The sequence below is a fragment of the Colletes gigas genome, unplaced genomic scaffold (genome assembly GCF_013123115.1).
Source record: "Colletes gigas isolate AHSC1104 unplaced genomic scaffold, ASM1312311v1 Colletes_gigas_Sc00088, whole genome shotgun sequence".
Taxonomy (NCBI): Eukaryota; Metazoa; Arthropoda; class Insecta; order Hymenoptera; family Colletidae; genus Colletes; species Colletes gigas.
The window spans coordinates 26,624-50,986 of NW_025106716.1; the positions used below are offsets into that span (position 1 = coordinate 26,624).

General features: G+C 31.5%; 2 protein-coding genes across 4 annotated transcripts; one reads left to right on the plus strand and one right to left on the minus strand.

Annotated features, from left to right (window-relative positions):
- Positions 1-2,027: 2,027 nt before the first annotated feature.
- LOC122403988 (WD repeat-containing protein 44) lies at positions 2,028-6,981 on the minus strand. 2 transcript variants are annotated; one of them, XM_043407838.1, is made up of 7 exons: positions 6,763-6,981; positions 5,901-6,069; positions 5,438-5,822; positions 5,187-5,314; positions 4,951-5,088; positions 4,585-4,875; positions 2,028-4,145 (listed from the first exon to the last, which is right to left on the minus strand). In XM_043407838.1, exons 1-7 carry the CDS (start codon positions 6,828-6,830, stop codon positions 2,409-2,411), a joined length of 2,916 nt encoding a protein of 971 aa, XP_043263773.1. In that variant the 5' UTR covers positions 6,831-6,981; the 3' UTR covers positions 2,028-2,408. The 2 variants fall into 2 exon arrangements, with proteins under 2 accessions (XP_043263773.1, XP_043263772.1); XM_043407837.1 differs by having other exon boundaries at positions 5,187-5,822.
- A 191-nt stretch (positions 6,982-7,172) lies between these two features.
- On the plus strand, positions 7,173-23,819 carry LOC122403990 (synaptic functional regulator FMR1). Of its 2 annotated transcripts, XM_043407839.1 has the most exons (15): positions 7,173-7,282; positions 7,679-7,731; positions 8,476-8,626; positions 9,276-9,439; positions 9,534-9,699; positions 9,874-9,944; positions 13,106-13,177; positions 15,081-15,228; positions 15,353-15,490; positions 17,962-18,000; positions 18,499-18,642; positions 19,198-19,405; positions 21,234-21,449; positions 21,720-21,818; positions 21,975-23,819. In XM_043407839.1, the coding sequence occupies exons 1-15, from the start codon at positions 7,232-7,234 to the stop codon at positions 22,160-22,162; spliced, it is 1,908 nt and encodes a 635-aa protein (XP_043263774.1). In that variant the 5' UTR covers positions 7,173-7,231; the 3' UTR covers positions 22,163-23,819. The 2 variants fall into 2 exon arrangements, with proteins under 2 accessions (XP_043263774.1, XP_043263775.1); XM_043407840.1 differs by lacking the exon at positions 21,720-21,818 and having other exon boundaries at positions 7,179-7,282.
- The last annotated feature ends 544 nt before the right edge of the window (positions 23,820-24,363 follow it).

The following is a 24,363-nucleotide window of genomic DNA, read 5'->3' on the forward strand; positions in this document are numbered from 1 at the left end:
AAGAATAATATAAATATGTTTTATGACAAGTTTCAAAGTGAGCATAAATGTTAGCACTGTCCTAATCCCTGCTGGGATTGAGCGGAAGCTGGTAGCTCCTCCTTCTCGTGACCCCTGCTGGTAATGACGTTTATGGTCGCATTACAGCCTGCAACGTCGGCTATGGGTAGGTCCAACTTGTCCTATGATCCGCAAGAGGAGGGCAGGGTATTTCTAAATTGTGTGTACAATATCTACGTACGCCGTTCCCTTGTAGTGGCCAACTAGAGAATTAAGGTATTAATTAAAGGTTAAACAACTTTACTTTCATTTCTTCCTGATAATATGGACGAGTGAACACGTACACGGTTTTACTAAACTATTTAATACGCCTTTCTGGTACCACGTTATTGCAATAATCAGCGATTCTCTGTTACTCTATTTCAGTTTTAAACTTGCCATAAAACGTAGGTAGATTGTTTTATTACCGAATACGTAAAAATTTATTTTTCTCCTATAGTTTAATTCGAGATAATAAAATCATATAGTGAAATTATTGAAAGTTCATAATGATTTTTTCCACGTCTACAACTAACTTTATTTCGAGAATCGTCCTGTTCTAATTACTCGTGTTCATTACTGTACCGTGAGAATTCAATACATAAAGAAAGTTTCCTGCTGGTTAATGTAAACTTGATGTATATTGCTGTGTGACGGCAACTTAAAAAACAGACACATTTCCATACATGAATACACTATTGATACATTAATATATTACATGATTACTGATTACTACGAGATCACAAACGATAATTTTGTGCACGCCGCTGTCGAAATGACTGCCGTTAATAAGCGATTAATGCTATCGCTCGAATAATATATTTACAATTTGCATTTACACAAAATACCTACATTTCTTTCCTGCGTATTTACATTAAGTTTACGATACAAATAAAATACACCGTACATTGTAATTTGATCATTCAATTATTCCTTCAACTCTGCGACGCTACGATTGAACGACGCAGAGGCCTTGCATCTACGGCAATCGCACTTCAAACCGCGACTGAATAGCGCATCATCTTTTACAACATGACTTATTAAATAGATCGAGAATCGCGAAATGCAGAGTTTCGAGCAGCGTTAAGCCGTCGTTTGTTGTATTACACGGTACTCTTTGCCGCTATAATTGACACGTTGCGAAATCGGTATTCCGCGCAACACCTTTTAAATCAGATCTAAACGACACGCGGTTAGAACATCGTGCCGAACACTGAACATAGCGAGTGTTGTGAGCATATAACTTCTACGATACGTAATGTGTCAATGCAAGACAAACCTTGCACTTACATTAATTGGTTAAATTTATATCTGGTTTATATATAGCGTAACGTCAAATCATTGATCCATATGGTATGTCGAACTATAACTTTCATATTGAACATGAAGTAGTCTCTAAAATATAAACTGCGTCCGTAGAAAAACTTAACGATGATGCATTTTAACTTCGAACCACCTCTTTGTTTTTCATATTGTCTTCGATGTATTACGCTATCTTATCACGGTAAAGTTCTAGAGCATATTTTTAGAAACCATTAGGATTCGAAAATCCAGTTTGATTTTCATTAAACTTTGTAGATACTATTCAACATTTGTCTAACGATGGATCACCAAGATATATTTATAAGTTTTTCGGTTTATCCATACGATTCATTCAATTGTTGTTATATTTTACCAACGCTTGCTTGCTTGTTTATACTTTGTTTTTCATCAAGGTGCTCTTTCCTTCTATAAATTAATTGAAATGAACAATACCACGTTAACTGTAGATATATATATATACATAGAGATGTATATATATATATACATATATGTGTGTATATAATATATATATTTAGCAACATAATTTTGGCAAAGTTTCTATAAATGTATATGATCGCAGTGGACCAGCACCGAAAAAAACATATAATACAAGATCAATAAAAATATAATGTCGAATTAAAAAAGAAATGTTAAAAATACAATATGTTATAAATCTATGTGTTTCGTATAGCTTACTTAAAGCTTTAGTAAAAATTATAATTAGAGTAATATGCAAAAACTATTTAATTTAGAAAAAATAAAAAACAATTTGCTACTCGTTATGATAAGAAAACCGAAACATTATCCGAACATCAAACTTATGAGTGTTTTGGTATTACTAACTATATGTTAGAAGCTTTCTTATTGTGAAATAATCCTTTTAGCATGCATCTCAAAATATTTTGTCATCGAAAATTTTTAGTACAATCACGTTTACCATGAAAAACAGCTTACAGTGAGTCCCTACATCGTTCACTGAGGTAAAACAAATATATGCATATAATATATTGGTGTTCTTATTCTTTTCTAATTATTAGCAATAGTGCACAAATGAATGCAGTATTGTGTTATGCGAGAGCAGATGCTGGTAGGGAACTATGCTTAGGTCTTGTTTTATTTAGAAAAACCTTTATGCACCCATTGAAATCAGCGCTTACAAGAACGTGTCCGCCGCAGCCTTTAGTGCGCTGTTCAACCACTGGATCAACTGGAGGAACATCTACGGTTGAACTACCTAGATTTTTTACATCTTCCTTATTTTCCCGCCACTGCTCTCTTTCTTCGATCTGTTTAATAATACTATCTGGATTTGGTGCAAATACTGCGCATGTTACTACAGCGTTATGAGCTTTTATACCTTCCCAAAAGTCATTTCGATCTCTACGTACACTCGAGAATTTCGAGTAATCGTGATGAGTTTTCCAAATATAAATGCACTGATTTTCCGAACCACTAACTATATACTGTCCGTCAGGGCTAAAACTCGCTTTAATTTGGCTACTAACATTAACGTAACCTTTGTATTTGCACGATAAATTTAAATCTCGCAAATCATACAAGCGAATACGACTATCGTTCGACGTAACCAAGATTTTATCTTCGCCTGGCATAGGTTCGATACCACTTATTTTTCTTCCTGTTGAATTTTTCCCTCTTGTAGATCGAACGTGTATTTGTGTATGATACTTCAACTGATCCGTATTGTAAAATATACATCGACCATCATACGAGCCCACAACCGCGAATTTTCCATTCTGACAGAAGTTTGCGGCGGTAATTAATTTAGTTTGTCCATCGACTTCGTTCCACACGGCTACTTTCTTGTCTGGAATATTCCAGAGACGGAGTTTACCGTCTAAAGACCCTGAGAGAAAGTATCGATCATCGCGGGGATGAAATACTATTGCTGTAACAAAATCAATGTGCTGGAAACAACACAAGCACTCCTTTCGTGATATATGCCAAAGTCGCACGGTTTTATCCATTGACGATGATAAAACAAAATAATTTTTAGACCATGAAACATCAAGTAAGTCCGAGGTATGGCCTGCGTAAATGCAAAATGGCTTTGGCATGAAAGGGCATTTCGTCCCTTCTATTTCACTGAAGGCACTAGCCACAACATCAGGATCTTCCATGGGTTGTTGCAAGACCAGAGATTCTTGCGAAGGGGTTGGACTAACTTTCTCGGCATTGTATTTCGTTCGCATATCTTGAAAGTAAGAAAAAGCATCGCGTAGAACCCAAATTCTCAAAACTCGATCTTGCCCTGCTGTAGCAAGTAACCGTCCACAAGCAGAAAATTTCATACACCAAACAGGACCCACATGTTCGCCGCGTAAGTCTTGAACATGTTGTAACCAACTAAACTCGTATGGTCCTTTATGACTATTGGACGCTTTTAATTTAATGCATTTCTGTTCGCCAGGATAAACTTCATCTGGTATTTCCATAACATCTTCTTTATGCCCTGCATGAGACACTTCTTGCGCGATAGATTTTGCTTTGTCCATTGTCTTTTTTACGGTAGATCCTAAGAATCGTTTTAACTTTTGAGTTTTCTTTCGAACTCTACCAACAGTTACATCTTCGTCTGGTGGTATATTGGACATTTTACTGTCCACGCTTTCCTCGTCACTTTCTTTTTCTTTCTCCAGACTAGAATTACTTATATATTCTGACGTGAGTCTCATTATGTGAAGCGACAAAGGATTAATACACTGTGGTAATTTATCTTCCGCTATACTTAATGGCACTCTTTCTCCAGTATCTAAATTTAATACAGTTACTTGCTCTAAAATCTCCTAAAACAAGATGGACAATATCGCCATTAATAACCTATAAACACTGAAATGCACTATACAGTGATGCCTTGGATCTTGGCCGGTTGTGTTAGCCCCATCAATTCTTCCACGCACCCGTTTGGTTGTCCAGGTGGCAGGGGAGGTGAACCCCTACGTGGCGCGTCCCCAGGTGGCGGATAGGGGCAGCCGCTGGGATGGGATGCGGGGATGGGGTCATCAGCCTGAGAAGGCTGGTGGCCACATCCTCGCATGGCCGCATCCTCGACGGCCAAGCATGTTTATGTTTTTAAATCTGCGAGATATCGATGTTCCGTGTTTCTGAAAAAAAAGATACACGGAATTTCCTGGAAGATCTACCTTCCTTCAACTTTGGCCAGTCTCGAACGTCGGCCAATATCCAAGGCATTACTGTATCTAACTTTTTAAATCAATGTTATACCATATCTGTTAAACGTTTTCCAGAGTCTGTTCTCGTTCTGACAAACATGTTTAACTGTTTGATCATATCTTGATCACCAGCAGATTTTCGTCTTTCTTTTGAACCTGAAGGACTTAAACCCGAAAATTTATGAGGGCCTAAAGAATAACGGCCAATGCTATTACTAGACATGGATCCCACTGGACTACTTGATTTATTGCTTGATTTCAAACTCATTAATTCAGTTTTTGCTCTTTCTATTCTTTCCAATTCTTCAACTGATGGTCCTTCCGCTTTCGATTTATCTTCATCCTAAAAATAAATAATAGGAATTGTAGTGATATTAAAAATTAAGCTACATATATATAAATATATTATGATACGGACTTGTGGTTTAACAACATATTGTCCTTTTGTAGCAGATCGAATATCAAGAGAATGCTCAAATTCTCTAGTAATCGATTCAATAGTGCTTGCAGGACTCGGTAACGGCGAAGCAGGTAACGCCGACTCCGTTGTAGACGGCTAAAATTACAGAACCATTTTTATTTTGCGTTATCAATTTCTGGCGATCTTAGAATTTCTTTTATGATGTAAATTAATTATATTAAAATATATCATACAGCAAGGTCAGTAGGTGTCTGAGCTTTTGTCTTTTTTTTACGTCTTGGTGGTGCAACAGGTATTCCAACCATAGTAATGTCTTCGCTTGATTTTCCATTGTTCTTTGTACTAGCAATGACATCAGGCTCTTGAAGTATAACAGTCTTATCATTTTGTGAATGAGAAGTATAGCTGGACCTACTGTTAACAGAGGATTCCTGTAGGATATCCTCTGATAACGTAAGGATGCTGGAGGACTGGGACACCTTACCAGATATCGTGTCCTCATCTTTGCTTGGTATACTAGCAATCGAGGACATTTGACTGTCGCGGGTAAGGATGGCAGAAGGGGGACATTGAGTTACATTTGTTACAAGTACAACAGAAGCATTGTCTCCAGTTCCAGCTAAAATTCGACCCACTCGTCCTAAAGATGTCATACTTTGTAGACTAAGAGTATCATGTTCTATGATCCTAAATGGATGAGTTGTTTTTGATGGAGTAGGATAAACACCCTCGATAGATGATGTTTGGCTATCTGGAGGGGAACTGTTAATTGGGATATCATCATCCTCTGTTTGCATACGCTGTCGAAGTTCACGAAATCTCCTCCTACCCACGATCTTATCACTGCTTGATTCTTTTCCATCTTCCTCCTAAATAAATGTGTATTTTTTATTAAAAATATAAAATAACATTAAAAGTACAATATGCCAATATCAATAAATACTTACAAGTTTATCTTTACTAGGTATACATTCTATGGTTACATGTTCCTTTGGTTCTGCAATTGGTTTAGGTTCAGCAGGTTTCACAAAAACATCATCATCTGCTTTTTTGGAAGTGTCTGATGTGTCCTTAATTTGTATCTCATTGCTGGTAGAATCATGCTGTTTATTTTTCCTATAAAAATCAAATACTCATTTCATAAAAAAAAGCATAATGTTTTTAAACCAAAATATAAAATAATTTTTGTAGTACTTTAACAAATGATCAAACTCTCAAAATTGAATTTTGTACTAACAAACAAAATTTGATATAAAAAAGATTAAAGAGTAGAAGTATAAACTCATAAAAAATAAAATAAAATAAAATATAATCATATTTAAAAAATAATTCGTTATACGATTCAGTAAATTTTTAAATATGTAATAACAAGACTAAAAATCTTTTTCTCAATATTCTGAAATTACAGTGCCAACAATTACAATCTTAGAAAATTTGCAAATGCCGGCCCTGAAATAACTGCATATAATCATATAAACGATTGCACGTAAGTGCTCAATTCCGAACCTAACCAAAAATAATTAGTCAGGAACATAATACACAAAAATAAAAGTGCGTAAAAAAAGATAGACACAAAGAAGTGATCTGAAACAAACTTCCGAGTGTAGAAGAAATTCAAGCGAACTACGAGTGGAACAAAATGAAAATCGTGAATCAAATTTTTATAATAGCTATTATTCAATAAGTGTCCGTGTTCAAATAGTTATAGAAGCTACAGAGAAGTGATTTATAATACCTATACAAAGTAAATAAAATATTATTTAAGATTTCGAATAGAATCACACGACAATCAAGGACTAGTAAAATTACCGTGAATTGCGGTGGAAAGTATCATCCTCCGCATCAAAAAATTCTTCAGAATCGCTACTTCCAGACATTGTCGTCTGCACTGAATGATCAGTAATAATACTATTATCCGCATCGGTACTGTCAAGGCACGTCACGCGTTTCGCAAAATCGCGAACACTAGGATCGAACAGAAACGGCTACAGGATCGCGAGCGGCACGAAGTCATGATTTGATTTTTAATAGCGGTTACACAAGTGCACAGCTCCGTGCTGAATGTGCTCGTGCGTGTTTCAATTATCCTAGTTCTTTCAAACGTAAGTTAACGACGGTGAAAGTGGTAACACTGCACGAAGCCATCCAATAAAGAGACCGCGTCATGGAAAAGAGTTGTGTGATTGGTGAACAACGAATTTGGAGTCTCGAACTCGTGCAGCTGCCCGCTCGCCAGCATGCCTGCTGCAAAGGAGGCGAGCCGTCACACAAAAGCAAGATGGAGGATCTCACAGTCGAAGTATGCGGCGAAAACGGAGCATATTATAAGGTTCGTTCTGTGAAAAGTATACAAAAAACAGGGCGGAAGATTGAGGCCGTGGATAGACCAACTCACGGCCCATGGCGCGGTTCTAATCTCACGAAAGAGACGCCCGTACTTCGCGAAAGCGCGGCCCTCAAATGTTCGCGAGGTAACGCGGCTTCCTCCGACGCCATGTCTCGTTTGACAGGGCGTGATTTTCGTCAGCTTTTGATGTTGCGTTTCATTTCAATGTTCTCACGATTCGTGAAAACGCATTTCCATTATGTCGGAATTATATAAACAGCGATCTTGCTGATAGCCCGAATGCATCGCGATATTATGCCCGAACTTCTTACGCCACTCGCTTCATTCCCTGATACCTAAACGAATGACTTTACATGCTTCACGTTTCATTTTTTTCAGGCCTTTGTCACCGATGTTTTTGAGGACGAGGTTCTGGTAACTTTCGAAAATGAGTAAGTTGTATGTCTACTTTTCATTAGCAATGAAATATTAGAAACTCTAAGGGTTCACTATGATAATCTGTGCTAACACAAACAGTGCAGTCTCCTGGGCAAAGAAATTATATTACCTTTATTCACTCTATTGGGTATAATGCTTTCATTACTTGATCTAATGATATCAAAAGATCTGCTTTTATGGATATTATTTGTTATCAATATTTGGATAGCTAAAATTTTCATAGATTTTTCATAATGTATTCTTTATTTTTATATACTAATGATAAAAACTTTTAAATTATAATATAAATGCTCTGGGGGATTTTTAATTTCATTATTTATTTTTTGCATACAAACAAATGCTTTTATTGTGTCTATCAAAGACATTGAATAAGAAATTTAGCATTCAAATGCAATATTAAATAATCATGTTTTTATAATAATACATTTGATAGCATAAAATTAATACAAAATATAATATACATATACATGAATAATGAATAATATTTGTCAAGTTTATTAAAAAGTAATTACACGATAATAATACTATTATTAAATAAAATTATTTTTTTCAATTGCATGATATATTTTGCATAAATACATATATTTCAATCAGTCATATATGTCTATGGGTTTTGTTAAAATTTATTATAATTCATGGACTAGATAATTAACAACAAAAGTAGTGTAATATTATGCAAACCATTTGTATGTATTTCGTTTGCATAATACAATAAAAAATTATATATTATGTTATAGTTGGCAACCGGAATCAAAGTTTCCATTTGCACAAGTACGGCTACCCCCAGAGGATGGTCCCACATCTGAATTTCAAGAGAAGCAGGAGGTTGAGGTATTTTCTAGGTCCAGTGCGCATGAAGCATGTGGTTGGTGGAAAGCCATAATAAAGGTTAGTAATAATAAACTTTTTTTATTCTTCCTATGTATTTCTTATACAAAAATGTAATATAGATATATATAATTTCCATACTTGTATTTATTGTTATACAAATATATTCTGAATTTATACATAGTAATTATCAAGTTAGATTAAAATACTATATTTTTTTATTTAATATTTATTAACACATTGAGTATTATGCTAGTACATACCTACTGATTTTTCATTTGTGTCGCGGGGGCACTGATGGTTCATATTGCCATTTCTATTTTATATATTTGTAAGATATGTTTTGTAATGCTTATAAAATTACATGATAATATATGTTCAATATTAAATATAAAATTAAATATTATTAAATAATTAATCCTCCAGTCACGGGCGATTTTCTTCTAAGACTGTGCCTCTGACAATGTCTCAGACGTCAGTTGAGACTCAACGATTGTAGCACTTAAATATCATAAAAATTCTAAGCTATGTTAATATTTAAATATTATGATATGTTTGATAATAATGTTTTGTTGCATAGTAGAAATATCAAATTACCCCCCATAGCCATGCTGCACTCAATATGTTAAAATTGTATTTTAATATATTTATTGACAAATTTTTTTCCAGTTTCAGTTACAAAAACTATTTATAGATTAAAATGTTTCAGATGAGCAAAGGTGGTTTTCTAGTAGTTGAATATACAGGGTGGGAATGTGCGTATACCGAAATTGTAGAAGGCGAGCGATTGAGGGTAAAAAATCCTAATCCCCCCATCGATAAAAATACATTTCACAAGATCGAAATTGATGTACCTGAAGAACTAAGGGAATTGTATGTATTAGATTCTAATTCTATTGTGTTTATAATTAAAAAACAATTCGGCAAATGTATATTATTTTATGAAAATATATTTTTTTGTTTATAGTGCCAAAATGGATAATGTACATAAGGAATTTCAAAGAGCGATACGGGCGGCAGTGTGCCGATATGTGCCTGAACGAGGAGTATTGCTGGCCATCTCCCGTCATGAAAGTTTACATCGTAACATTAACATGATCCAAGAAATGCATTTTAGAAACTTATCACAAAAGGTGGGTAATGAAATTAATTCGAGTTGATACAATTCACTGTGACATAAATAATAGCACTTTACAATTTATTCAAAATACTTTCAGTATGAAGATACAAATAAACTGTATACGGATATAATATTCTTATATCTGTTGTTTCTATATTTCCTGTAATAGTTTCTATCTATGTTACAGGTATTACTTTTGAAAAGAACCGAAGAAGCGGCACGTCAACTTGAGTCGACTAAACTTCAAACGATCGGGGGGTAAGTAAAAATATTATTGTTGGTGTTGCAATTAACAAAAAATCTTGTGACATTTAATACCTGCCTCTATCCATACATTGTCCTGGTTACCATCCTGTCTGTGGTTTGCATTTACTGGCAGAAAAATTCACAATATTTCCAATCATTAATTTATATGTTTGCTTCTGAACATCATATAATTTTCATGAATGTCATTATGTAGTCACACTACAAACGTTTATTATACATATCGTTTTCGTTTCCACATGTTACATTTGTGATTGTATATAAAATATTTCATACATTTAACATAATATATTTTCAAAATCCATAATGCAGTAAGAACTCGTTAGTTGCGTGCCGAACGGACCCGCTAGTTGCACGCGAGTTATCCCCAACACTTCTTGGAATTGACTCGAACAAGCCACTCTCCAGGCTGCCAGTACTCGATACTTGGAATTGACGAATGATAGAGTCACCATCATTCGGTTGCATGAAAAATTAAATTTGTATAATTCTTTATTATGAGACATCATAGTCAATACAAGCGTGTATTTATTATTATTTTCTAAGCGCTGATCTTACAGTTTAAAACCTTCTCAGTGAGAATCGATAATGGCTATCAAATAAAAATACAAGATTCTTAGAGATGATAGGAATGCATATAAAAAGGGAGTTGTATTATACCAAGAATACGCTGGAGAGAACAGTTTGCGAACAACACGCCAACAGTTCATGAACAGCTTGCGAACAGTTATAGCCTACTGAAACTTTGAGTTCGCGCATAATCTCTTTGTTGTATCGCTTCCCGAGCGAACAGTGTTCGCTGTTCGCGAGAGTCTCCACACTGTTAGCAAGCACAGCCGCGAGCTGTTCACGAACAATAGTCTATTCTGGGCATAAAAGAAAAATTAGAAATTTTATTTTAAATTAAAAACACAATAGTAGTAAGAATTCTGTATTGTTATTTGATAGATATTATCGATTCTCATTGAGGCAGACCTAAATTGTAAAGTCCAAAGCTTTGGAAGTAAAAATAGAGACATACTTATATTTAGGGATGGGCAAAATGTATTTGATCAACGATTTATATTCTGGTTGTAATCAAATACTTAAAAGTATTCGCATGTTGTATTCGGTAGCTGTGTAACTACAGAATACTCTTATTTTGTTCCATTATTGAGTACAGAATATACAGGTATATTGTGATTACCTGGTCAGTGAATGTCAGATTTATTAGAATTTTATACTCAGTAGCTGAGTAAGTGCAAAATACGTTATTCATATTTAGTATTCATAAATATAAATATAAAATACAAGTGAATGTTGATACTTGATCATCACTGAGTACAATATTTCATTTTGTTCGTCATTTGTTCTAAGTATTTAAATATGTATGTTCAGTATTTTAGTTGCTCATCCCTGTTTACTCCGGCTACGATATCCCCTAATAATTATTTTAAATAAACAACGATTTACACGGATCACTTTATAAGTTTTATTTTGATAGGAAGGGTTTTAATAAACTGGCAAGATTTTTCTGGTAAAATTGAGTCCTTACAGAAGTAATCCAAGCGACGACTCATCGTCCTCTAAAAACTTTACTTTTTTAGTGTCTTATTCTCTGTCAATTCTTGCCCGTTAACGTTGGCTGGTGTTTGTTGTAGCGCGAGCTAAATTCGAACAATTCCTAGGAGAGAAACTCGCTACGTATTCGTTAGTTGCGTGTCGCCGGACCGGGACCGCGTGCAAATAACGAGCTTTTACCGCACGAGTTTTTGTGTCAATTATTTTTTTCTTTTTTTCTCATATTTTTGCCAATCACAAGAGCACGATGTGCATATAGTAATAAATTTGCACATGATGTACCTTTTCATCATCTGTCTTTTAGCAAATGTCACTTTCTGCTGACATACTCTTTTATTTATTTAATAATATTGTTGTATATAGGGTAATGCTATGCTTTTCGTTATTTGCTGATTACAATTATCAGCTATATAGAATATGATTAGATCAATTTTATTTCATATATTTGGTAATACACTTCCGTATATTAAATGTTTTAAATATTTTTACTGCTATTTATTGCTTTTCTATATTGGAATATTATGTTTGTAAGTCAATGGAGAAATACATTTATAAAATCCTAGAAAAGTAAGAAGTTACTGTACGGGGTAGAGAAACTATAGAGGTAGTACTTTACTGCAATTTGTAATAAATGTGGTTATTAATTACATACAATTGATATCAGTGTAAATAAGTGTTTAAATCTAAAGTTCTTCAATACAACACTGTTACAGATAGTTTAATATACATATATGCAATAAAAAACGGAATAGATATGTATATATTTTCAAATTTATATATTCTTGTTTTAAATATATTTTAATGAAATTATTATTATAAGAAAGGCCTTAGCTATTCTTGTTAGTGAAAACAAAACTTATTGAGCCAAGATGATTATGCATTAACAGTCATATAAAAATTCAAAAAAAATTTCATAATTTTAGATGCTTCACATGTTCCTGAAATAAACGTCACTATATATTTCAATGAATAATTGATATAATTAGGAAAGTTGCTTGCACTCGAAGTCCGTTAATCATATAACATTCTTGATCGTTAAAATCATTTTTAATGAAATTATATTTTTAGATTGAGATACACAATATTCTTCAAAACATTCAAGTAACGGGTTTGTATGTTTTTTTATTAATTAGACAGTAATATATAATAAATCTTAGTAATTCAGTAGAAATTAAGGGATAAATTTTCTAACACTAACTCTGGATACCAATTCATTTTTATACAGGTATGTTTCCGAACAAACATTAAATATAGTAAAAAGGTGAACAATAAATGTTTCCGCAGTGTTATGTCTTGTTTTAAATTACTAATATACTAACAAAATATACATTTAAAAATATGTAGGATTCTTTAAACATTTTTTATAACACATTTCATTTGGCATCTTCAGTACCTAATTGCTTAACATCTTGGTCTGGGTATAAGGACTTTACCAATTATTTATTTCATTTAAATATTAATGGAAGTGGATTTAAAATAAAATGTTGCAAATTTATTGGTGAGGAGCAAACAGACAGAATGGCAGGGACACAGGATAGGGCTATCATACATATGAATTTCCACTGAGTTACACCAGAGTTTCTTTCTCATTTCAGCAAATTTAGATCTTCAAACTTTATATATCAGCGTGTCTCAGACTTTGAGGCAGGAGTGAAAACAAATTCAAGGTGAGATCACAGCAGCGTGGTTTAGATTTAAGTTTAGCTTATTGTATGACAAATTACACAGCTGAATTTTTCAAATGAAAAATTAAATACACTATAAATGTGCATGCTTCGGCGTTGTGTAGATTATTCACCGAGACCCAAATGCTTTAAGTACACCGACATAAAATTTATTATTTATTGTTTTCCACTTATTATATGTTTTGTAGCAAAATTTTGCGTAATTAATAAAATAGCGAACCGATTTAAACGTGTAGCTGTGATCAGTTTCTATTTCTCTTTTTTTACGTTTATGTGTTTGAGTAGAGTTTTTAAGTTCATTGATCTGTCCCATAAAAGAATTATATTATAGTCTGCCAATGTTTGAGAAACACTGATATATTAAGTGTCTTGCACAAAAATTGAATAACTGGTGGCTCTATCCCATATATTTTTCAATGTAAATAATTTATTTACAAAATTATGATGAGAATAAGTAAATTATATTTCATAATTAATAGGAATTGTTATGGTATTTTTAATTTTCATTTAATAATGGCACTACTTGGTTTTCATATTTTATTTGTTGTACTTCTTTCTGTTTTGTTTTTACAAAACATGTAAATAATTTATACTCCATTTTCGTAATACTTTGTATAATAGTGCTTGTAAACAAATATTTCACTTCTATAAGAATAAAATTGTAGTAGCATAAGTATCTTTAATTATATAAAAATAAAATTTTATATGCTTATTTAAAAAATGATATGCCAATAAGTTTTAGTGTAAAAATTCGTATGTCACTTTTGTATACAATTAGATTGTATACTTCGTATAAACAAAATTGCACTAATTATTATGCTATAAATATTACAAATTTATTCACACATTACAATTATCTATTATAATTTATCTTGATACAATAGTTTGGAATAATAAACACTTTTATTTAGAAAACAAAAATTTCTTTAAAAGTCTTTTTCACATTTTAAGTGATAGTTGAATCATTTCAAAGTTTTCAAAACTCCAGATTACAATGTATTTAAAAAAATAGTAGTAATTTGTTTATTTTTGTAACAAGAATTCATATGCATGTTTCATTTAATGACTTCCATGGTTTTATCATTTTGAATCTTAAATATTTTCTTCATTATATCCATGCTATTACATTATATTCTTGAATAATCTGTTTGTGTATTTATTTGTTATATACATTTTTACTGCATCAAATATATACTTTATATGTTTACTTCAACATTTTGTATGCGTGTACGTGTGTGTGAATGTTTTAAAAAATAAATTAAACATGTATTGCACATTACATGTTAAATTTTGATTTTAACTTGATACAGTTTGTGTAAACTAAATTAACAACTGTTTAGGGTCATTCTTAATTTAGCAGTAGTTTTGTAAATTTGCTTAAGTATCACCTATTATGCACATTCAATATTCCTGATAAAACATTTTTCATTTTTCAAACATTCATTACTTTTATCTGCCAGAATGCAAGCCACTGATAGGGACTTAAATTTTATTAAAATATATTGTGTTTGTCTAATTGTACTCTAATGTTGTAATATAATACTGCATGTTATTAATAAAGACCCAAATTTCATATTACTAAAATTTAAAAATTGAACATTATATATTGTTTAGATATATTAAAAGAATTGATGTATATTAACAGTCCACTATGTTACAATATTTATAGTATTTGCAGTTAAATTGATATAGAACTAATATTAGTATTTAAATGATACACATTAATATACAGTATCATGAAATTGATAACATTAGTTTGATTTCCGTGATCATTATTTAATGCATATATGTTTATTATAATTTCCTGCATATCAGCAGGAAAATGTATGTTGTCAGTTATATTTGAAGTTAAAAATTTAAAAAACAAAAACGCTTTATTTTTTAGATATACAGATGAATTTAATGTTCGAGAAGACCTGATGGGTTTAGCAATTGGTGCTCACGGCGCAAATATTCAGCAGGCGAGAAAAGTTGATGGTATAACGAATATAGAATTAGAAGAAAATTCCTGCACATTCAAGATATCTGGAGAGGTAATTATTTGAAGTAATTTGAAAATATAGAATATGAAGTTTTTACTAAAAAAAAATACATCTTTATGTGTACATGCGAATGTATAACAGAAATATTAAATGGTATATGTTTATTTGGTTACAGACACACGAAGCTGTTAAGAAGGCTCGATCCATGCTTGAATATAGTGAAGAATCCATACAAGTCCCGCGTGTTCTGGTAGGCAAAGTAATCGGGAAAAATGGTCGCATAATACAAGAAATTGTGGATAAAAGTGGTGTAGTAAGTATATTTGTACTATTATTTAGTACTTTGGTAAGTTACAGATATATTATTGCTACAGTATTTTGAATTTTTATCTTAATTTTGATTTGGACATATTTTTTTAAACAATTATAGTAATTTGATTTTATGCAATTGTTTTATTGTGAAATATATAAATGATAATATCTTTGGAAACAAATTTTAAGATATACTTTTTTTCTTTTTCTATTTCAATTTTACACTATGTCTGGTTTAACACATTCACGTTGGCGTATACCACCGGTGGCGTACCATTGATGGCGCACACTTAGATAATGACCATCAAACATGTAGCTCGTTGAATTTGTTCAGTAACTAAAAAAAATTGGCATATAGTTGAAAATTAGAATAAGGGAAATTTAACGCAGCCGTCTAATTGCGAGATACTCGAATTGTAGCGCCGACATGAACGTGTTAAATATGTATATACAATTATTTCTTAAACTATTGCAGATATAGAAAAGTTGTTTGATTTGAAAAGGGGAGGGATATAATATTGTATAAAATATAGTATTTGTAAAGTATAATGTAACAAAACATAAACAATGCTCTAGGTCAATGTAGTTGTTCTTTTAGTAGTAAGTTGCAAATAGCGACTAAGTCTGATATTTGTTGCTACTGAAGATACAAAAAAATTGTTCAATTTGAAGGAGGAAATATATTCTACTTGAAATTTTTGTAATATTCTTATTTGTAAAGTACAATGTTATCAAACATAAGCAATGCTTGTAGATCAGTGTAGTTGTTCCTAAATCATAAGTTGGAAATTGTGATTAAGCTTGATATTGATCGTTAAAATACAGTGATGCCTTGATAATTAGTCGGGATTTTTCCTTGAAAATTAGCCGGTTGCTATACCCACCAGTTCTTAGAACTGGTTTCCCACTTGTCTCAGAGGCCAAGTATGTTTACGCTTTTAAATTTACCGTGTTTTTCGTGGTCTCTGAAAAAAAACACGGAATTTCATGGAAGATCTATGTATCTACCTCCAACTTTAGCCAGTTTCGGTCCCAAACGTCAGCCAATATCCAAAGCATCACTGTATTTGTTTTGAAATGCTCAATAAGATAGACGGTAATACGTGATCAAAATAGTTAAGAATGTAAGCAATATTATAATAGCAGCAAGTAATAATTTCATCAAAAATTCAAGTTCAGTATTTTTTCTTTAAGATTGCAGGTGAACTTTTCGAAAAAGTGATTCTTCACCGATTTTTATAATTTCGAAATATGTTGTAAAAGGCGTCATTTTAAACAACTTTTTTCTTTATTTTCGATTCTAATTCTGACCACACGTACGCGTCCACAGCAGTGTGTGCCTAAACGTGTAGCAGAGTTGTGTGAACTCGCAGTTGCGGCTTGTCTTTTGTTTATAAAAAAGGTATATCGGGTCATCTTTAGAGACGGACATAATTTTTATCCTCAACACAATAAATGAAACAGCAGTGGTGCACATAAAATATAACCAAACCTACTTTGTTTTTTCTTATATTGTGTATATTTTTTTATTATAATATATCGATGTAAAGCAATTGGTCAGCCGCAATATTTCTATAGAAACAAAAGATAAGCTGCAACATTCAACTCGCAATGGACTCCGACAGACCTATTACATATAGGGTAGAATTTAATTATGTAGTACATCCTATAATTTTTTGAAAATTACCCGGAAATGAAGACCGATTGCATTAAATTGGTAAAGGGAAACATGGTTCAAAATAATGCCTTTTACAACATATTTCAAAATTATCGAAATTGATGAAGAACCACTCTTTTGAAAACTTCGCCAAAGTTGTATGATATTCGTATATAATATCTAATATTTATCATATTTAAAAAATAAATTAAGATAATAGCATTCACAAACATAATTTATTTGATTAAACGTAAATATTTCGACCATATTTTTAGGTTTCCTTTGTTCATAGATTCTTTGAACTCTATTTAAAAATTATAACGTATAATTTGTACATAAGTCTTAATTAACGACCTTACATTTAATTTTATGTTCTTTTTGTTCATGAACTAGTTTTTTTTCTTTATTTTTTATTTTTTAACAAAAATTATTGTGTATATAAATTATACTGAAATGGGCCTAAACATAAAGTCAAAACGTTTATGTTTAATAAAATGAATTATGCTTTATAAGTAATATTGATGTAAACAATTTTTTGTATCTTCAATAGTTGTAAAAATTATTGCATAAAATCGGACATACTGTACGTGTATTTTCATATTTACTATGCATCTTTTAAATACACTTGAAATATAATATATGATTTTTTAAGTAGATGTAAATGTTATTGTTTAACTAAAAATTTATGTCTTAAAATTTGAAATTAATTTGTTTAAAAACATTCTTAAACTCGAAAAATCAATACTGTATTGAAAATGGCAATTATTTGTTGTGGGCTGGGTATATGTTATACATATATTGTTTGTTCTCGGTAGATAACGACTGGTTCGAGTGGGAATATGTATACTGATAGAGTAAGTATATCATGTTCATTGTTTTTGATTTTTTTCACTTAGCTCAGTCAACTAAATTATACATTGTTAGAAATACTTTTAAATTTTATATAACCCACTCGAGCCAGTCCTACCCAGTTATAAATAATGTCCTTTTTATCTGCATTATTAGCAAAGTTATACCTTATGCATAGGTCACTCATGTCCATGCATTTGTTTTATGTCAAAAATTGTTTGGATTTTAAAATTGTTAATTGTTTTAAAAAAGAAAAAAAAAATTGAAAAATTATTTTGTTTTGATTAACGTTCGGGAAAAAATGAAAGTAATCAAAGTAATTTGTTACAAAACAATATTTAGAAAAATTTTACAGACTGATCTCCAAATCAATTGATGGAACTAATAAACAAGGGTGACTGAAAACTGATGGTATGGATGTGATGTAGGATTAAATAATTCATAGACGAATTTTTATCATTAATACTGATTAACAATATGATTCTGAATATTAAACATTTCAGGTACGAGTAAAAATAGAAGGCGACAACGAACCTCAACCAACGATTCCAAGGGAAGAAGGTCAGGTGCCTTTCGTCTTTGTTGGTACTGTTGAAAGTATTGCTAATGCCAAAATGTTATTGGAATACCATTTGGCGCATTTGAAGGTATGACAATATAATAAATATATATTCTATTTTCTATATTTCATACTTCCAATAGTATGCTTTAATTAACCTTCGTACGGCGGATTTTTTTCTTGGAAGAACTTTTATTGCAACAGTAAATATTTGGTTTTTTTTTTTTAAGTTAGTATCAAGACAATAATTGAACACAAAATTTATATTTACAGAGTACAAATAAATAATATTTATTTTCTTTTTGTGAAATGCACGCACAAAGTACTTGTTTCATTTATTCTATAATTATCGCAAATATGAATTAAAATCACTTTCATAGTTTTTCATTTCAGATTCAACGTGTTATATATTTTCTAAAATTTTATTAGTATATCAGTTCACTAAAAACGTAATCTTGATTTATTTCCTGCTTATACATTGTCAATTAATTACTTCGTTTCCTTTCTTACTTGATCGATAATTTTACTTTATGCATAAAAATAATTTCTGACAACAAGAATGGGGACGAATATACATGTTATTCTCCGGACGAAGGTTAATTTTTTACATACTTTACATAATTTGTTATTATTTATTTTAAAGGAAGTAGAACAGTTACGGCAAGAGAAATTAGAAATTGATCAACAGTTAAGAAGCATGCATGGATCAACCACAGGACCAATGCCGAACTTTCCTCCAGCAAGACGAGGAATGATTGTAGGCCCCGAAGAAGGTGGTGGAGGTCGTGGAGGTCGTGGTGGTCAATCTCGTGGACGTGGCAGGGGTAGGGCTCCTACCAGACACAATGCCGGTAATACTATTACTGACTATATCAATAATGCAGAGAACATACAAAAACGTAATGGCAGAAGCGGTGGGCCCAACACCAGAGACAGTAGAGAATCTAAAGATTTTAAAGATAAAGGGCGTCTTGCTACAAAGGAGTTATTATCATAAAAGATTTATAGTAGAAACTCGTTTGTTTGGATTTGACGAAATAATATTCAACCTGTATAAACGCAAATCTAAATTATTCAATATCATCTACTACCATTTGTTTGATGTCTGCAACATTAAAATATATAACATAAACAAGGTTGTATAAACCACAATAATTAATTCAAGTTTTACTACGTAATAAACCGCGAAGTTTTAATCATTAGTAGAAAAATGGTATATGTTTAAATATTTTCTTATATTTAAATATTTATTGAAAAAATAATAGACAAACCGTACATTAAAAAATATCACTTGAAAAATCCTTGATTATTTCTTTTATTAATTTTTTTTAATAAATTTTGTGTCCGCGTGTTGTGTACGCATTATTTATTGAAAGCAAATCGACAGTAATTCATCCTTATAAAGTGTACTTATTAACTTATTATATATATAATATATAATAGAGATTTTTATAATAGGTATTTCGATAAACGAGTTTTTACAGTAATTCATCCTTTTAAGTACTTGAATAGTGTATTCACCAGTTACTTTAAAAAGAAATTAGAGGTTTAAAAATTTATAAATTTATCGTTAAACAAATACAAATAAGATAATTGTTTTTCTAATGCATTAATATATTTGATGTTTATTTACTTAAAATATTTCTTTTGTTCAATTATATAAACTTGAAATTTCTCTAGTTATAAAACTGTTTCAGCTATTAGTTTTTTGTTTGTACGTTGTTATTCGTAATTCATAGTGTTTTGTCATAATTACCTTACATTGCTTCAACTAATATCTATAGATTACTAACAATTCACATTTGTAAACTTGTTATTATGTAGAAAATGGAATTATAGTATAATGGTCACTACTAACTGTGGAACTATATATATTTGCATGTATGTGTTTAATGGAAATGCATGTAGTAATTAACTAATTTACAGCGTGTAATGCATCTGATTTATTAATTATTACACATACTATATCCTATGAGTGGAATATTTTGAATATAATTTTGAATATTTGATTAAATTTTATAATACGCGTATTTTAGAAGGAAAGAGAAAAGATCTAACTTAACACTCCATTGAATGTAATCGATTTCATTGCCTTGACATATTAACATAATTAAGAGTGAACGCTATAGATTGTTTGCATGTTAATAAATAAAAAATTAAGAAATAATTATATTATTATTTTTATCAATGTTGTACTTGTATGTTTTGTAATAAAATTTATCTTGTAAAATACCTCTACCTGAATCCAATTTTTAACTTATAAAAAAATGTTACATAAACTTGAAAAGTATTTTTATCTATTTTTAGTAAGTAAGTACGTACCGTAATTTCATATTCTACATTGATATTTAATTTCTCATTTCGAATTATATGGATTCATAAAAATGTAAATAATTATTTTAAAAATATTGCATTACGAACTACTTAAAGGGAAATCAATAAAATTAGTGTATTTATTTTCCCAAGATGCTTCTACACTTCTCATTAATAGCCTTAATTCTTATAATATGGAGCATTAATGCGTTAGATACTTCATTGATCATCACGAACGACAAGTAAGAATACAAATCTTTCAACGCCATATTTATTTTGCAAAATGATTCAAATGTTTTGTATTAAATATTTTGCGTTTATTTACGAACTTAGTTTTTTTTTTTATAAATGTTATTTAATTTACAGGGTTACGTCGAGATACCTTAGACGGTAGCGAAGACCGAATAAGAGATCTGCCTCCAAGGGGTGGCCATCAAGGAGGTGCAGGAAATTCAGGATACATGGGTGGTAGACAAGGTCGTCCTCCAGCTCAACGTAGAGATCGTAGAGATGAGCGTCGTCGAACAACTGATGATGAAGATACAGTTCTCGATAGCCAAGACGTTTCAAGCATTGATAGAGGTAATAATATTTTTCAGATAACATTTTATAATGGAACAACCGTTTCGTCCTAAGGAGAATAGAATATTAAATTTAAATGCTTTGAGAGTGGCATGGATTGCAAAGCAAACACTTGTGACCATCTAACACTAACAATGTCAATGACGATTACTAATGCACGCTACTAACATATGCAGTAGCTTTCTATATAGTCGGTTAAGTATATTTACATTTTGGGTTTTATCATAATATAATATGAGAAGATGGTCACAATGGTTCGTCTATGCATAGAGTCTGTATCAAGTGTGGAGGGTGGACCTAAAGGCATAAGGCGAAGACGGCTTCGACGTTCTCGACAACGTAGTTCTACACCGACAAATAGCGAGAAAGGTAACTATATGCAGGAGCTCACACGGTATTCCTTTAGGACGATCGGTTTTGGCAGGATGTAGGATTTAAACGCACTATTAAATATGCACTTCAAGACAAATCTTAATATTTTTGAATATACAAAAATATTCAGAGTTAATATATACATTTGTTTAGGCAGCAATGCCGGCCCAGGAGACCAGTCAACCGTAATTAGTAAAGAAGGGACACCAGGAAATGACATTTCTGCATCTAACAACAGTTCCCAAGGGCCTAAAGCCCAAAGAGAATCACGGTTTCGTCATCCTCGTATACAACAGAGCAATAAGCCTAAAGAAGCTCTGGTTAATGGTACCAGTGGCTAAATAACCATTATGATCGTCAACTGCTACTTATGTATAACACTACACCTGATGAGAGCTATTAACACCCAGCACATAACATGACGCATACCTACGCAAGGACTACACGATTATGGAACGCGACATGATTAGTCTACGCTCGTTGTTAAGACTGTTTGCTACCGATAAGAATACGACAGTTGTTTAAGAAATCGTCATTCTCCTTAAACACATTTAAGGACACACATTAATATCCATGCATGGTTTAGTTTAATGATAGTAATTATGCTATCATGTTTGATATATGGATACATTCATTGGGAGATAGTAGAAGCATCTGGTAAAAGGAATCCCCTGATTGTGAAACTGTGCCTCATTTTTATACCAAGCTCCCAACTTGCGTGACAGTAATTTCGACGTACTATATAGTACCTCTTAATCACTTGTGAAATGATCCAATAATAAGCTGGATATTCGTGGCTCGTACGTCAATTATCAATTTGAACAATTTTCGTCTAGATGTGTCGCTATATTCATGACAAAAGAACACGATACGTACGAAAACGCAGAATGTAATCAATTTCAATGTTATTTCTATTCCCTTGATTAATTAAATGTTTGTTGTCTGAAGTTTTTTAATACTTTTAAACATACATTCTAAGTAGAGGTACGATTTTTGTGTTATTTTGTATTCGTTTTTTTAAAAAAACGAAGATTGAACTCACTGGATATAACTGTTCAGCGACATAACTAGGACGAAACTGAATGTGATGTAAGAAAAATGGATTTCCGTTGTTAAATATAACAATGGTAGGCGGCAGCTGCATGAAATCTGGGTTAAAGGTGTTCCCAATGATGTTCCTTCTATTTACTTCACAAGATTGAGTTTTTTTTTGGTTTACAATTACTAGTAGAATTATTTAACAACACTAGATTTTTATGTTTCAATGCTGAGTGTTGATTAATAATACCATGATGAATGCTAAAATGACTTATTTGATTATAAAAAACACAAATGGGTGTGCACAAGAAGTCGGTTTTTATTTCCGGGTTCCACTTCTCACGTAATTTAGTCTTTTTTTTTTTTATTACAGTCTAAGCATACTATATCAAACATTAGAATTTGATATAAAGTTCGTTTCTGCATTGTTTCGCATGATTTAAAAGGAAAGTAAACGTATACTTAGTAATACCAATGTATGATGTGCCAGAGAAGGAATGATACATGTTTTATGATATCTAGCTGAAGTGCAGACTTAGCGCATACCTTTATTACTATAATACTACTTAGTCGAAATGTGGATGTCTGAAAAAATAAATTAGCTTTACTATACTAAGCTATAAAATAGATATGGCTAACTGTTTTAAATTGATTATCAGTAAATATTAAAACTTAACTGTCAATTTAAAGCAGTTGCCTCTTCTTCCGGATATGACAACAACTAATCGGACGTGTCTCATGAATTTTGCAAAAACGCATGGCGGTTAATGCAATACTTGACACCTAATAAAACAGCTGCCATTTTATCTGAATATTCTTATGGCAGCCAAAAAAAAACTGAGATATCCCCCAACTTGCTTGTTTCAGATACATTTGTATTGATTGCAGTTTGTGCATAATTTAAGAATAAAACATTTCTGTACATAGAGCGGTCATTAGTATGATGAACCACAATTTTTCCAAAACATTAATAATCATTTTCTAATCTTGTCAGTCGTTTTAAAATGCAACCTTCGTTCCTATCCTCAACTTTCATACATTATTTTGTATTGTAACACCAATACTGTTCTATTTGTTTTTCTGAGTTTCTTAATTTGTTAAAATATGTAAAGTGTAGTTTAATATTGATCATAAAACTTTTATTCGCAATTAGAACAAATATATTAAAAAATTAACGAATATTTATGCTTTAAAATTATTTAATTAGACATTTTTGCGTGGAAGCAAATAAAAATGTGTCGATTGTGTTTTTTTTTTTTATATGTTTTACGTATTTTTACTTTCATAAATATTTTAAGTTTGAAGCATTATGGAAGATAAAATGATTAAAGTATAACATATAACTGTATTCACTATGCGCTTTTAAAATGTTTTTTATGTATGTATGTAATGATTTTGTAAATAGTCTTTTGTAATTGTACTATTTACTACAATTTTCAAGTGCACGAGTCAAAATGGTAACAAAGATTAGATTTGGATGCAATAACGATAAGGTAATGTATAT

Bases quoted from the DNA above. Each gene is read 5' to 3' on its own strand.
- LOC122403988 (XM_043407837.1), bottom strand. From the start codon at position 6,830: ATGTCTGGAAGTAGCGATTCTGAAGAATTTTTTGATGCGGAGGATGAT. The intron at 5,089-5,186 runs GTATGATATATT...CTGTAATTTTAG, and splicing joins AGACACCTACTGACCTTGCT to CCGTCTACAACGGAGTCGGC. The intron at 4,876-4,950 runs GTCCGTATCATA...ATTTATTTTTAG, and splicing joins AATATGTTGTTAAACCACAA to GATGAAGATAAATCGAAAGC.
- LOC122403990 (XM_043407839.1), top strand. From the start codon at position 7,232: ATGGAGGATCTCACAGTCGAAGTATGCGGCGAAAACGGAGCATATTAT. The intron at 9,700-9,873 runs GTGGGTAATGAA...TCTATGTTACAG, and splicing joins TTAGAAACTTATCACAAAAG to GTATTACTTTTGAAAAGAAC. The intron at 15,491-17,961 runs GTAAGTATATTT...TGTTCTCGGTAG, and splicing joins TTGTGGATAAAAGTGGTGTA to ATAACGACTGGTTCGAGTGG.